This window comes from Vulpes vulpes, chromosome X (assembly GCF_048418805.1).
Source record: "Vulpes vulpes isolate BD-2025 chromosome X, VulVul3, whole genome shotgun sequence".
Classification (NCBI taxonomy): domain Eukaryota; kingdom Metazoa; phylum Chordata; class Mammalia; order Carnivora; family Canidae; genus Vulpes; species Vulpes vulpes.
In genome coordinates this window covers 63,307,545-63,319,867 of record NC_132796.1, presented here as the reverse complement: position 1 = coordinate 63,319,867, position 12,323 = coordinate 63,307,545, and the positions used below count along the sequence as shown (strand labels likewise).

The following is a 12,323-nucleotide window of genomic DNA, read 5'->3' as shown; positions in this document are numbered from 1 at the left end:
TAAGATGCCTCCACAGAAAGAGCTGAACAAGTAAGCTGATGGATTTAGGACCTAGAAGAAACTGTTGGCAGGTGGAAAATTACTCCTCTCAGGAAGATTGAGGGTAATGAGCATACATCCTGTTCTTCTTGAGGACCTCAGAAAGCTAAGCCACTTGGGAAGGAATCAAACAATTGAAAAGTCCTATTGGCAAATAATGGAGAATGTTGGGATGCCTGGGTGGCTCAGTGGTTGAAAGTTTGCCTTGGCTCAGGGTGTGATCCCAGAGTCTCTGGATCAACTCCCACCATCAGGCTCCCCGCATGGAGCCTGCTTCTCCTCCCTCTGCCTATGTCTCAGCCTCTCTCTCTGTCTCTTGTGAATAAATAAATAATTTTTAAATGGATAATATTTTGTGGATTTTTAATATCTTACATGGGAATCTCATTTTACTTTACTGAAATCAGTTTTATACCTAAAATTTTCAAAAATTATTGATCAGAAAATGAATATTTCCTGATGGGTTGTTTCATTCTGTCAAATAGACAGATATATATAAATAAAGTTATTTACTGTGCTTGTGCATGTACATACATGTGTATGTGTGTTAAATGAATTAATAACTTTAAGAAAGGATTATAAACATATCTATGGAAATCAGGCAGGTAATATAAATGAAGTGAGCTACTTGAGACAGAGGATGAGTAGGAACTGTGGTAAACTGGAAAGCACATATGCTACTCAATTCAGTTTCCCCGTGGGACTATGGATCTAGTATTGCCATATTCTTTGCATTTTCAAGGTCTCAAAACCTGCATTTTTACATAAATACTCCAATTTTTAAATATTGGCAAATACTCTCCTGTTGTTGTTTTCAATACTATGCATGCCAAACAAAATAAAATCCAGGTTATCAGCCATCAACTTAAATTCCAACATTCATTCATGTGAGAAATATTTACTGAGGTTCTAATATTATATTAACTACCATATACTAATCACCAAGGATAAAAACAGTAAAGAAAATGGACAACATATGTTCCCACATGAGGCTTACCATACTAGGAGCAGAGTAGGCAACACAATTTATAGCAATGCTTCTCATGTTCCTTGTTCATAAAAGTTGACAAAAACAGAAAAGTTTCAGTGGAACACATATGGAAATGTACATGCATTTCCATGTGTCATTTTTTCTTCCTCTTCTTCAGTAAATAAGTAATAATTCAAGTTATATCTCAATATTAGTGTCATAGTGTAACAGGAATAATATATATATATATATATATATATATATATATATATATATATATATATCTTTTAATTTTCCACTATTTTCTAGGGAGTGTAGGTACTGATAAATTTAGGGACATTTATTTGTTGCACTCTTGCATGTGTGTATGTGTAATATCATAAGCTAATATTCTGAGATATATCATTTCCAATGCCTCTATTCCTTGTATCCAATATTCTTTCCCACTAATCTGGCAACAGAGATGGCTTTCTAAATGTCCTGTCCTTGCTTGAAGGATGGACCTGTCTTAGAACAAATATGTTAATTAAGCTGCTGATTGGATTTTGAACTTGCAGCACACATTATAATTTAAAAGCAAACACATTTTTAAGAGCCAGGTATGATTAATAAATAAAAATGTTCCTGGAATTCTAAAATTTATTTATGGAACCAAAATTGAGAACATGGACTTTATATCATCAACTACTCAGTGAGATTTTTGTTTTGTTTTTGGTTTTGGAGAGTGGGACCCATATTACCAAAGACCATTGTCTACCTTCGCAAGATGTAATATCCTAAAAGCTACAAGTCTCATAGGGACATACGTTGGCAGTAAATTAGCAATGGCTAAGAAGTGTTGTGGAAGATAGACTTCAGGGTAGCTTGCATATATCATATATAACTCAACATGGTGCATAGAAGGCAACTATGTGCCCACAAGAAGAGATCAAGACAGTACTGATAGAACCAGCTATGAAGATACAATCAGAAGAAGGATGTGATAAATTCAAATTCTGCACTGACCACAGTTAAAACTAGAGGTGACTGAAATACATTAAATTGGAATGTTTAGGTTTTTCTGCCAGTTGTGAAAATGGGATTCATAAGCTAATTTGAATTACGATAAACTACAAGTTCTGAGGCTTCATATCTGACTTTTGGAATGGTGAAATTTATATCTGCTACATGAGTTTGGAAGAGCTGAGGCAAACTTCAACAATACCACTTAAGAAAGGAGCAAGGTTTAAAGGTCCAGAGGGAATGATCTTGGATCAAAGAATATCCAAAAACTAGACGGTAAGGAAAAAGATTGAAAGTAAAAAGGAAAGAGGGAATGGAAGAATCACTGTCTCTCACCCAGTATACTCACATATGCACACATATTAATGCAACTAGGGAAACCTGGAAGGTGATATATGTCTACTGATAATTTTTATCATTAAATTCTATGCAATGTGCAATGTGATCCTTTCTGTGTTCCTGCAAATGTTCAGTAAAACTCAATACAAAAATAGCAAACAAAAACAACAAGAAAATGTTCAATAGGATTAGAATTCCTGTGAAAGCCAGTGAAAAAGTCAAGTTTTCTGTTAAGGATTGTGGGAAGTGAAATTACAGTCACACTATGCAAATGGGTTGTATATACAGCCAACAAGTGAGCTTTAAAAAGTTAGTTATTTGTGAGAGAGTTCAATACAGGTATTATGTCTCAATGTCTTTGTACTTCTCTCAACCTCAGCTATCTACTCTGCAAAATGAAGATGAGGATACCTACCTTGTAAAGTTACTCAAAGGATTAATGTATTTAAATGCCTAAAATTAAAAAATAAAATACCAAAGATAGTGTCTAGCACAGCAATTTATAAGAAATAATGGCAATTAGTGGGAGGAGTTAAGATGTCAGAGAAGTCGGGGGACCCTGGGCTTTCCTTGTCCCTTGAACACAGCTGTATTAAGGCCAAATCATTTGGAACACCCAGAAGAAGGATCTCCACGGTTGGAGGCAGACAGCAAGGAAAGTGCAAGGTACGTGGAAGTGAATTGGTGTAGAGAAAAACTGTGTTTCCAGAGAGGTGAGGGAACCATTTCCATGGAGAGAGAAGTGAGAAAAAGAGAGAGGTGTTGAGAGAGTGCAGCATTGGTTTCAGAGAAGATGAAAACCTCTCTGGACCATGCACTGGGGAGCAAAGGGTACTGAGTGTTGCAGGTTTTTTGCAAACAGCATGTGGAGCTCAAACTCTGAGGTTTTGAAGTGTGGGACTTTTGCCAGAGCTGTTGCCTGCACTCCTGGAGAGAAGGGGGGTGCTGGCCAGGGAGCACACAAAGTGGTGTAGGGAACTCCTGGGTGGCACCAGGAGAGAATTTTCTTCTTCCTGGAGTACATTTGGAGAAGGGTATAGTGCCTCTCCAAGGACAAAAGATCCTGCAGGTCCAGCAGACAACATTTTATGAGAAGGGGACAGAGGGGGCACACAGAGAATGGATAACTGAGGTGCTGCTTTTCACACTACAGATTTTGTCCATTGCTCAGATGTGGGACTATTTTTCTGGGTCAAAAGACACCAAAAACAGTGTTCCAAGGCTCTTTGTTGGAGAGGAGCAGGTCCACTACATGCGGGCTCCTTTAAGATTTGGAATTTTGAATCCCAGCCATGTGCCAAAGATACAACACAGGAGAACTGTGGGGCCAGGCATGCAAACATCCCTCACTTTTCTGTGAGGCCTTCCTGAACAGTAGAGGGTATGAGACCTCCTGTCTAGGGATGAAAGAGTGGGGTGGTGCCATTTTCCCCCATTACTGCCAACATGGTGGGAAATGAGCAACAGAGTGGCCCCCAGTGGAGGCTGGTGCCACTTACATCAAACTCCACCCCCCTGTGCCTGGGAAATGCTTATTTACTGAGACAGGTCTGATTCTAATCCAGAGGGGTGGGCCTCTCCTCCAGAAGACTAGAACAGGCAGCACCCTGCATACACCGAGTCTAATGATCACAGAGTGCTACAAAGCATCACCTGCAGTTTTGGTGCAAATAGCACTTGGCTTTACTTTTTTTTTTTCCTTTGGAATCGAGTTTACAGTTTATTTCTAGTGTGTTTTTTCATTTCTTTTTCTCTTTCTCTTTTGGATCAGGCTTCTTTCTTTTTCTTTTAAGTTTTTCCTTTCTTTTTCTTTGGAATGAGGATTGTACATTTTTGACTGGTTTGTTTCATGCCTTTTATGTTTCTATTTTTCTTTCTTTTTTTTTCCAGGTTTATTTGAAAAAACAAATCAAAACACACCTAGTTAAAGGTCCAGACACTTTCCACTGCAAGCAAGGAGCTGTGCAGAGGACTGACCAGTGGTAAGAGCAGCCAAAATGCAACATCAGCCATGCATGCAACATACACCAGAAACACTTCCTCAAGTGCCAAGCCCTGGACAGTGTATGCCTCCTTTTTAAGATAGCATTACTCTCAGGTGCAGGAAACATAACAAGCTTTCAAAGAACACAAGACAGAAACTTAGCCAGAATGACAACATAGAGGAATTCTCCCCAAAAGAAAGATCAAGAAAAAACCACATCCAGTGACTTGCTCAAAATAGACATAAGCAATATATCTGAACAAGAATTTAGAACAACAATCATAACATTGCTATCTGGGCTTGAAAAAAGCATATAAGACACCATAGAGGGGCACCTGGGTGGTTTAGTCAGTTAAATGTCTGCCTTTAGCTCAGGGAATGATCCTAGGGTCCTGGGATCAAGGCCCACATCAGGCTCCCTGCTCAGTGGGGAGTCTGTTTCTCCCCCTGCCCCTCTCCTCACTCATGCTCTCTCTTACTTTCACTCTTTCTCAAATAAATAATACAATCTTTTTAAAAATATATTTAAAAAAAAAAACAGAGAAATCCTTGCTGCAGAGATAAAAGACCTAAAATCTAGTCAGGCTGAAATAAAAAACTACTACAACTGAGATGCAAAACTGACTGGATATAATCACAACAAGGATTGAAGAAACAGAGGAGAGAATAAGTGACATAGAAGATAAAATTATGGAGAATAATTAAGCTCAGGGCAGCCCGGGTGGCTCAGCAGTTTAGCACCACCTTCAGCCCAGGGCATGATACTGGAGATCTGGGATAGAGTCCCATGTCAGGCTCCTTGCATGGAGCCTGCTTCTCCCTCTGTCTGTGTCTCTGCCTCTCTCTCTCTCTCTCTCTCCCTGTCTCTCATGAATAAATAAATAAAATCTTTTTTAAAAAAAGAATAATTAAGCTCAAAAGAAGAGGAAAAGAAAACTATTAGATCACAAAGCTAGGGCAGCCTGGGTGGCTCAGCAGTTTAGCACCATCTCCAGCCCAGGGCATGATCCTGGAGCCCCAGGATCGAGTCCCATGTCAGGCTCCCTGCATGGAGACTGATTCCCCCTCTGCTTGTGTCTCTGCTTCTCTCTCTCTCTCTCTCTGTGTGTGTGTGTGTGTGTGTGTGTGTGTGTCTCATGAATGAATAAATTAAATTAAAAAAAATTTTTTAAATGACAAGGCTAGACTTAGGGAATTCAGTGAGCCCATAAAGTGAAATCTGTATTATACAGATTTCTATCTGTATTATAGAAGTCTGAGAAGAAGAGCTAGAAAAAGGAGCAGAAGGTTTAAAGAAATTACAGCTGATAACTTCCCTAATCTGGGGAAGGAAACAGACATTCAAGTCCAAGAGGCATAGTGAACTCCTCTCAAAATTAACAAAAATACATCAAAACCATGAAATATCATACTGAAACTTGCAGAATACAAAGATAAAGAGAGACTTTTGAAAGGAGCTAGAGACAAAAGGTCCTTAACCTACAAGGGTAGACACATAAGATTAGAGGCAGACCTGTCCACTGAAACTTTGCAGGCCAGAAGACGTGGCAGGAAATATTCAAAGTGCTAAACAGGAAAATATTGCAGCCAAGCATACTTTATGCAATAAAGCTCTCATTCAGAAAAAAAGGAGATATAAAGAGTTTCTAATACAGGCAGAAACTAAAGGAGTTAATGACTGCTAAACTAGCTCTGCAAGACATATTAAAGGTAGAGACCAAAAGCAACAAAGAAAAGAAAGGAACAGAGACAATCTACAAGAACAGTAACTTTACAAGTAATACAATGGCAATAAATTCATTTCTATCAATTATTATTCTGTATGTAAATGGATTGAATGCTCTGATCAAAAGATAGAGGGAGTCAGAATGGATAAAAAACAAAACCCATCGATATGCTGCTTATAAGACACTCATTTTAGACCCAAAGAAACCTCTATATTGAAAGTGAGGGGGTGGAGAAACATTTATCATGGTAATGGACATTTAAAAAAAAAGCTGTAACACCCATACTTATATATAAGACAAACTAGATTTAAAGCCAAAGACTGTAATAAGAGATGAATAAGGACACTATATTATAATAAAGGGTCTATCCAACAAGAAGATATAACAATTGAAAATATTTATGCCCCTAAATTGGGAGTGTGCAAATACATAAAACAATTAATAACAAGCATAAAGAAACTCATTGATGAAAATACAATAGTAGGGTACTTTAATATCCTACTTACAGCAATGGACACATCATCAAAGCAGAAAATCAACAAGGAAACAACGCCTTTGAATGGCACACCAGACCACGTGGATTTCACAGATATATTCAGAGTATTTCTTTCTAAAACAGCAGAATACATACTCTTTTCAAGTGCACATGGCACATTCTCCAGAATAGATCACATACAGGGTCACAAATCAGGCCTCAAGTGCTACAAAAAAAAATTGAAATCATACCATGTCAATTTTCACACCACAGTGCTATGAAACCTGAAGTCAACCACAACAAAATAGTTGGGAAGACCACAAATACATGGAAGTTAAAGAACAGCCTACTAAAGAATGAATGGGTTAACCAGGTAGTTAAAGAAGAGATTTTTAAAAAATACATGGAAGCAAATAAAAATGAAAACACAATAGTCCAAACCCTTTGGGATGCAGTAAAGGCAGTCCAAAGGCAGAAGTATATAGCAATATGAGCCTTCATCAAGAAGTAAGAAAAGTTTCAAATATACAAAGAAACCTTAAATCTAAAGGAATTGGAAAAAGAACAGCAAATAAAGCCTAATCCAGAAAGAGAAGTGAAATAATAAAGACTAGAAAATAAGTCAATGAAATATAAATAAAAAAACAGTAGAATAGATCAATGAAAAGGGGAGCTGGTTTTTTGAAAGAATAAAAAAATTTGATAAACCCCTAGCCAGACTTACCAAAAAGAAAAGAGAGAGGAACCAAATATCTAAAATCATAAATGAAAGAGGAGAGATTACAACCAACACTGCAGGCATAAAAAATATAAGAGAATATTATTTTTATTTAAATTCAATTTGCCAACACATAACACAAAATGCTCATCCCATCATGTGCACTCCTCAGGGCACGTCACCCAGTTATCTCAAACCCCTGCCCACCTCTCCTTCTGCAACCCCTTGTTTGTTTCCCAGAGTGAGGAGTCTCTTGTGGTTTTTCTATATATATTTTTTCCCACAAAGATCCCCTCCTTTCCCTTATAATCCCTTTCCCTACTTCTTATATTCAATGAATGAGTGAAACGATATGATGATTGTCCTTTTTTTTTTTTTTTTTTTTTTTGATGATGATGATTGTCCTTCTATTGACTTCTTTCACTCAGCATAATATCCTCCAGTTTCATCCAGGTCTAAGCAAATGGTGCTCTCCAAGGGCAACACAGTGGTGCAGTGTGGGCTTCTGGCCCAGGGGCGTGCCAGCCAACCTGAGCGCTTTGACTACAGTACCTGTGTCCTGGCCAACCGGGGCTTCTCCTGTGGTCGTCACTACTGGGAGGTGGTGGTGGGCAACAAGAGCGACTGGCGCCTGGGAGTCATCAAGGGCACTGCCAGTCGCAAGGGCAAGCTGAGCAAGTCCCCAGAGAACGGCATGTGGCTCATTGGCCTGAAGGAGGGCCGGGTGTATGAGGCCTTCAGCTGCCCTCGGGTGCCCCTGCCTGTGGCTGGTCACCCCCACCGTATCGGTGTCTACTTGCACTATGAGCAAGGAGAGCTCACTTTCTTCGATGCTGACCGCCCCGATGACCTGCGGCTACTCTACACATTCCAGGCTGACTTCCAGGGCAAGCTCTACCCCATCCTGGACACGTGCTGGCACGAGAGGGGCAGCAACGGACTGCCTATGGTGCTGTCCCCGCCCAGCGGGCCTGTCCACCTCACCCCTCCGCAGCCCACCAAGCTGTAGGGTTGCTGGTGAGTCTGCCTGCCTACAGGCTCTTCCAGCAGGGGCTCTGCTGGGTTCAGCCAGCAGAGATGATGACGTCCTTTACTCTTTGGGAAGGTCTTCATGCCTGTGTATTCCTGGAAACAGTTAATGAAAAGAAGAAAAGGACCATAACCCCTTCCCTATCAGCCAGGCGTGTATTTATTAACCTTTTGCTGGTCATTCACCTGCTTATTAACCAGCAGAACCAGGCCTTAGTGTCCTTGGGTTAAGATAGACTTCCCTTGATCCCTCCTAACCATGCTTTCTGCTTGCTCTTTTAACAAAAGGTGGAAACATTCCCATATATATTTTCTGTCAACATGAACTTAAGGATAATAAATTTGACATGATCTTTCTCTTTATTCAAAAAAAAAATAGCTGAGCAATATATATCTATATATATATATATATATATTCCTTTATATATGTATATAGATAGATGATAGATAAATAGATAGATAGATAGATAGATAGATAGATGATAGATAGATAGATAGATAGATAGATAGATAGATAGATAGATAGATAGATATCTCACATTTTCTTTATCCATTCATCTGTTGAAGGACATCATGGCTTCTTCCACAGTTTGGCTATCTTGGACATTGCTGCTATGAACATTGGGGTGCAGGTTTCCCAGAGCTTCACTACATCAGTATCTTTGGAATAAATACCCAATAGTGCAATTGCTGGGTCATAGCAGAGCTCTATTTTTAACTTCTTGAGGAACCTCCACACTGTTTTCCAGAGTGGCTGCACCAGTTTGCATTCCCACCACAGTGCAAGAGGGTGCCCCCTTCACCACATCCTCCCCAATATTTGTTGTTTCCTATCTTGTTAATTTTCACCATTCTGATGTAACATGGTATCTCGTTGTGGTTTTGATTTGTATTTCCCTGATGGCAAGTGATATGGAGCATTTTTTCATGTGCTTATTGGCCATGTATATGTCGTATTTGGAGAAATGTCTGTTCATGTCTTCTGTCCATTTCAAAACTGGATTGTTTCTTGGGTGTTGAGATTGATAAGTTCTTTATAGACCTTAGATACTAGCCCTTTATCTGATATGTCGATTGCAAATATCTTCTCCCATTCTGTAGGTTGTCTTCTGGTTTTGTTGACTATTTCCTTTGCTGTACAGAAGCTTTTATCTTGATAAGTCCCAACATTTTATTTTTGCCTTTGTTTCCCTTGCCTTCACAGATGTATCTTGCAAGAAGTTGCTGTGGCCAAGTTCAAACAGGGTGTTGCCTGTGTTCTCCTCTAGGATTTTGATGGAATCTTGTCTCACATTTAGATCTTTCATCCATTTTGAGTTCATCTTTGTGTATGGTGTAAGAGAATGGTCCAGTTTCATTCTGCATGTGGTTATCCAATTCTCTCAACACCATCTATTGAAGACACTGTCCTTTTTCCAGTGGATATTTTTTCCTGCTTTGTCAAATATCAGTTGACCGTAGAGTTGAAGGTCCATTTCTGGGTTCTCTGTTCTGTATCATTGATCTATGTATCTGCTTTTATGCCAGTAGATACTGTCTTAATGATCACAGCTTTATAATACAGCTTGAAATCAGGCATTGTGATGCCCCCAGCATTGGTTTCCTTTTTCAATATTCCTCTGGCTATTCGGGGTCCTTTCAGATTCCATACAAATCTTAAGATCATTTGTTCCAACTCTGTGAAGAAAGTCCACGGCATTTTGATAGGGATTGTTTTAAATGTGTAAATTGCCCTGGGTAGCACAAATATTTTCATAATATTAATTCTTCCAATCCACGAGCATAGAATATTTTTTCATCTCTTTATGTCTTCCTCAATTTCTTTCAGATGTGTTCCATAGTTATTAGGGTATAGATCCTTTACCTCTTTGGTTAAGTTTATTCTTTATGTATGTTATGGTGTTAGGTGCTATTGTAAATGGGATTGATTCCTTAATTTCTCATTCTTCAGGCTCATTGTTAGTGTATAGAAATGCCAGTGATTTCTGTGCATTTATTTTCTATCCTGCCGTATTGTTGAATTGCTGTAAAAGTTATAGCAATCTTGGAGTAGAGTCTTTTGGGATTTCTATGTACACTATCATGTCATCTGCAAAGAGGGAAAGTTTGACTTCTTCTTTGCCAATTTGAATGACTTTGTTTCTTTTTGTTGTCTGACTGCTTAGGCTAGGACTTCTAGTACTATGTTGAATAGCAGTGGGGAAGGTGGACACCCCTGTCATGCTCCTGATGTTAGGGGAAGGGTTCTTAGTTTTTACCCATTGAGAATGATATTCACTGTGGGCTTTTCATAAATGGCTTTTATGGTTTTGAAGAATATTCCTTCTATCCCTACACTTTGAAGAGCTTTAATCAGGAATGGAGGTTGTATTTTGTCAAATGCAAGCTCTGCATCTATTGAGAGGATCATATGGTTCTTGTTTTTTTCTTGTTGATGCGATATATTTACGTTTATTGTTTTAATGAATATTGAACCACCGTTGCATCCTGGGGATAAAACCCATTTGGTCATGATGAATAATCCTCTTAATGTAATGTTGGATCCTATTGCCTAGTATCTTGGTTAGAATTTTTGCATCCATGTCCATCAGGGATATTGGTCTATAATTCTTCTTGATGAGGTCGTTGGTTTTGGGATCAAGGTAATGTTAGCCTTATAGAATGAGTTTGGAAGTATTCCCTCCCTTTCTGCCCTTTGAAACAGCTTTAGAAAAATAGTTATTATTTCTACGTTAAATGGTTGGCAAACAGCTGGAATGCTATAGTGAGAAGAGTTCCTGCTTCTATCAAGGTAGGAAAAGGGGGAAAAAAGAAATAAAGAAACAAAAGGCATCCAAGGGGGAGGGGTCTCACGAGGAGCCGGGCAAAGGCCGGGGTGAGCGCCCCCAGGACAGGAGAGCTCTGTCCGAAGAAGCAGGAGCTTCACCAATATTCCGGGGAAGAAAGGGGATCACAGGGAGTTGGAGCAGGACCCCAGGAGGGCGGGGATGCCCTCAGGTTCCCTGGGACAGTAACAGAGGAACTGCGCCCCTGGGAGAGTGCGCCGAGCTCCCTGAAGGGCTGCAGCGCGCACGGCTGGTCCCGGGAGCAGCTCGGAGGGGCTCGGGCGGCGGCTCCGCGGAGGGGGCTGTGCGTCCCGGAGGGCGAATCCAACAGCGCAGGCCCGGGAGCACTGGGCGCCGGGAACACAGCCCAGGATCCGGCCTCCCCCGGGACAGGCAGAGGCCGGGAGGGCCCAGGACAGCAAGGACGCTCCTGCCCCAGGCTGAGCATATCAGCGGGCCTCGCCCCGGAGCCTCTAGGCCCTGCAGATGGAGAGCTCCATAGTTACTGCGGGGGCTGAATCCAGGGCTCTAGAGCTGGCACCGCCACAGGGGTTGTTCCTCCTGGAGTCTCACAGGGTAAACAAACCCCACTGAGCCCTGCACCAGGCAGGGGACTGAGCAACTCCCCCAAGTGCTAACACCTGAAAATCAGCAAAACAGGCCCCTCCCCCAGAAGACCAACTAGACTAGACGGACAAGTTCCAGGGGAAGTCAAGAGATTTAAAGTATACAGAATCAGAAGATACTCCCCCGTGTTTGCTTTTTGTTGTTGTTGTTGTTGTTGTTGTTTTTTGCTTTTTGATTTGTTTTCTTCCCCCACCCTTTGTTTTCCTTTCTTTCTGTTCCTTTCCCTTTTTCTTCTCTTTTTTTCTTTTTTTCGTCCTTTTTTCTTTTTTCTTTTTCTCTTTTCTTTCCTTCGTTCTCTCCTCTCTTTTTCTCCTTTTCCCAATACAATTGCTTTTGCCCATTCTGCACTGAGCAAAATGACTAGAAGGAAAACCTCACCTCAAAAGAAAGAATCAGAAACAGTCCTCTCTCCCACAGAGTTATAAAATCTGGATTACAATTCAATGTCAGAAAGCCAATTCAGAAGCACTATTATACAGCTACTGGTGGCTCTAGAAAAAACCATAAAGGACTCAAGAGACTTCATGACTGCAGAATTTAGATCCAATCAGGCAGAAATTAAAAATCAATTGAATGAGATGCAATCCA

The 12,323-nt window shown here is 40.3% G+C and overlaps 1 protein-coding gene and 1 long non-coding RNA gene across 2 annotated transcripts in view; one reads left to right on the top strand and one right to left on the bottom strand.

Moving 5' to 3' along the window:
* LOC140596323 (uncharacterized) overlaps nt 1-12,323 on the bottom strand; it is a 75,727-nt gene that overhangs the window by 23,052 nt on the left and 40,352 nt on the right. The gene's annotated exons all lie outside the window — the stretch shown is intronic.
* Nucleotides 4,091-8,405, top strand: LOC140596322 (E3 ubiquitin-protein ligase TRIM50-like). Its single transcript, XM_072745036.1, has one exon. The coding sequence runs from the start codon at nt 7,718-7,720 to the stop codon at nt 8,261-8,263; it is 546 nt and encodes a 181-aa protein (XP_072601137.1). The 5' UTR covers nt 4,091-7,717; the 3' UTR covers nt 8,264-8,405.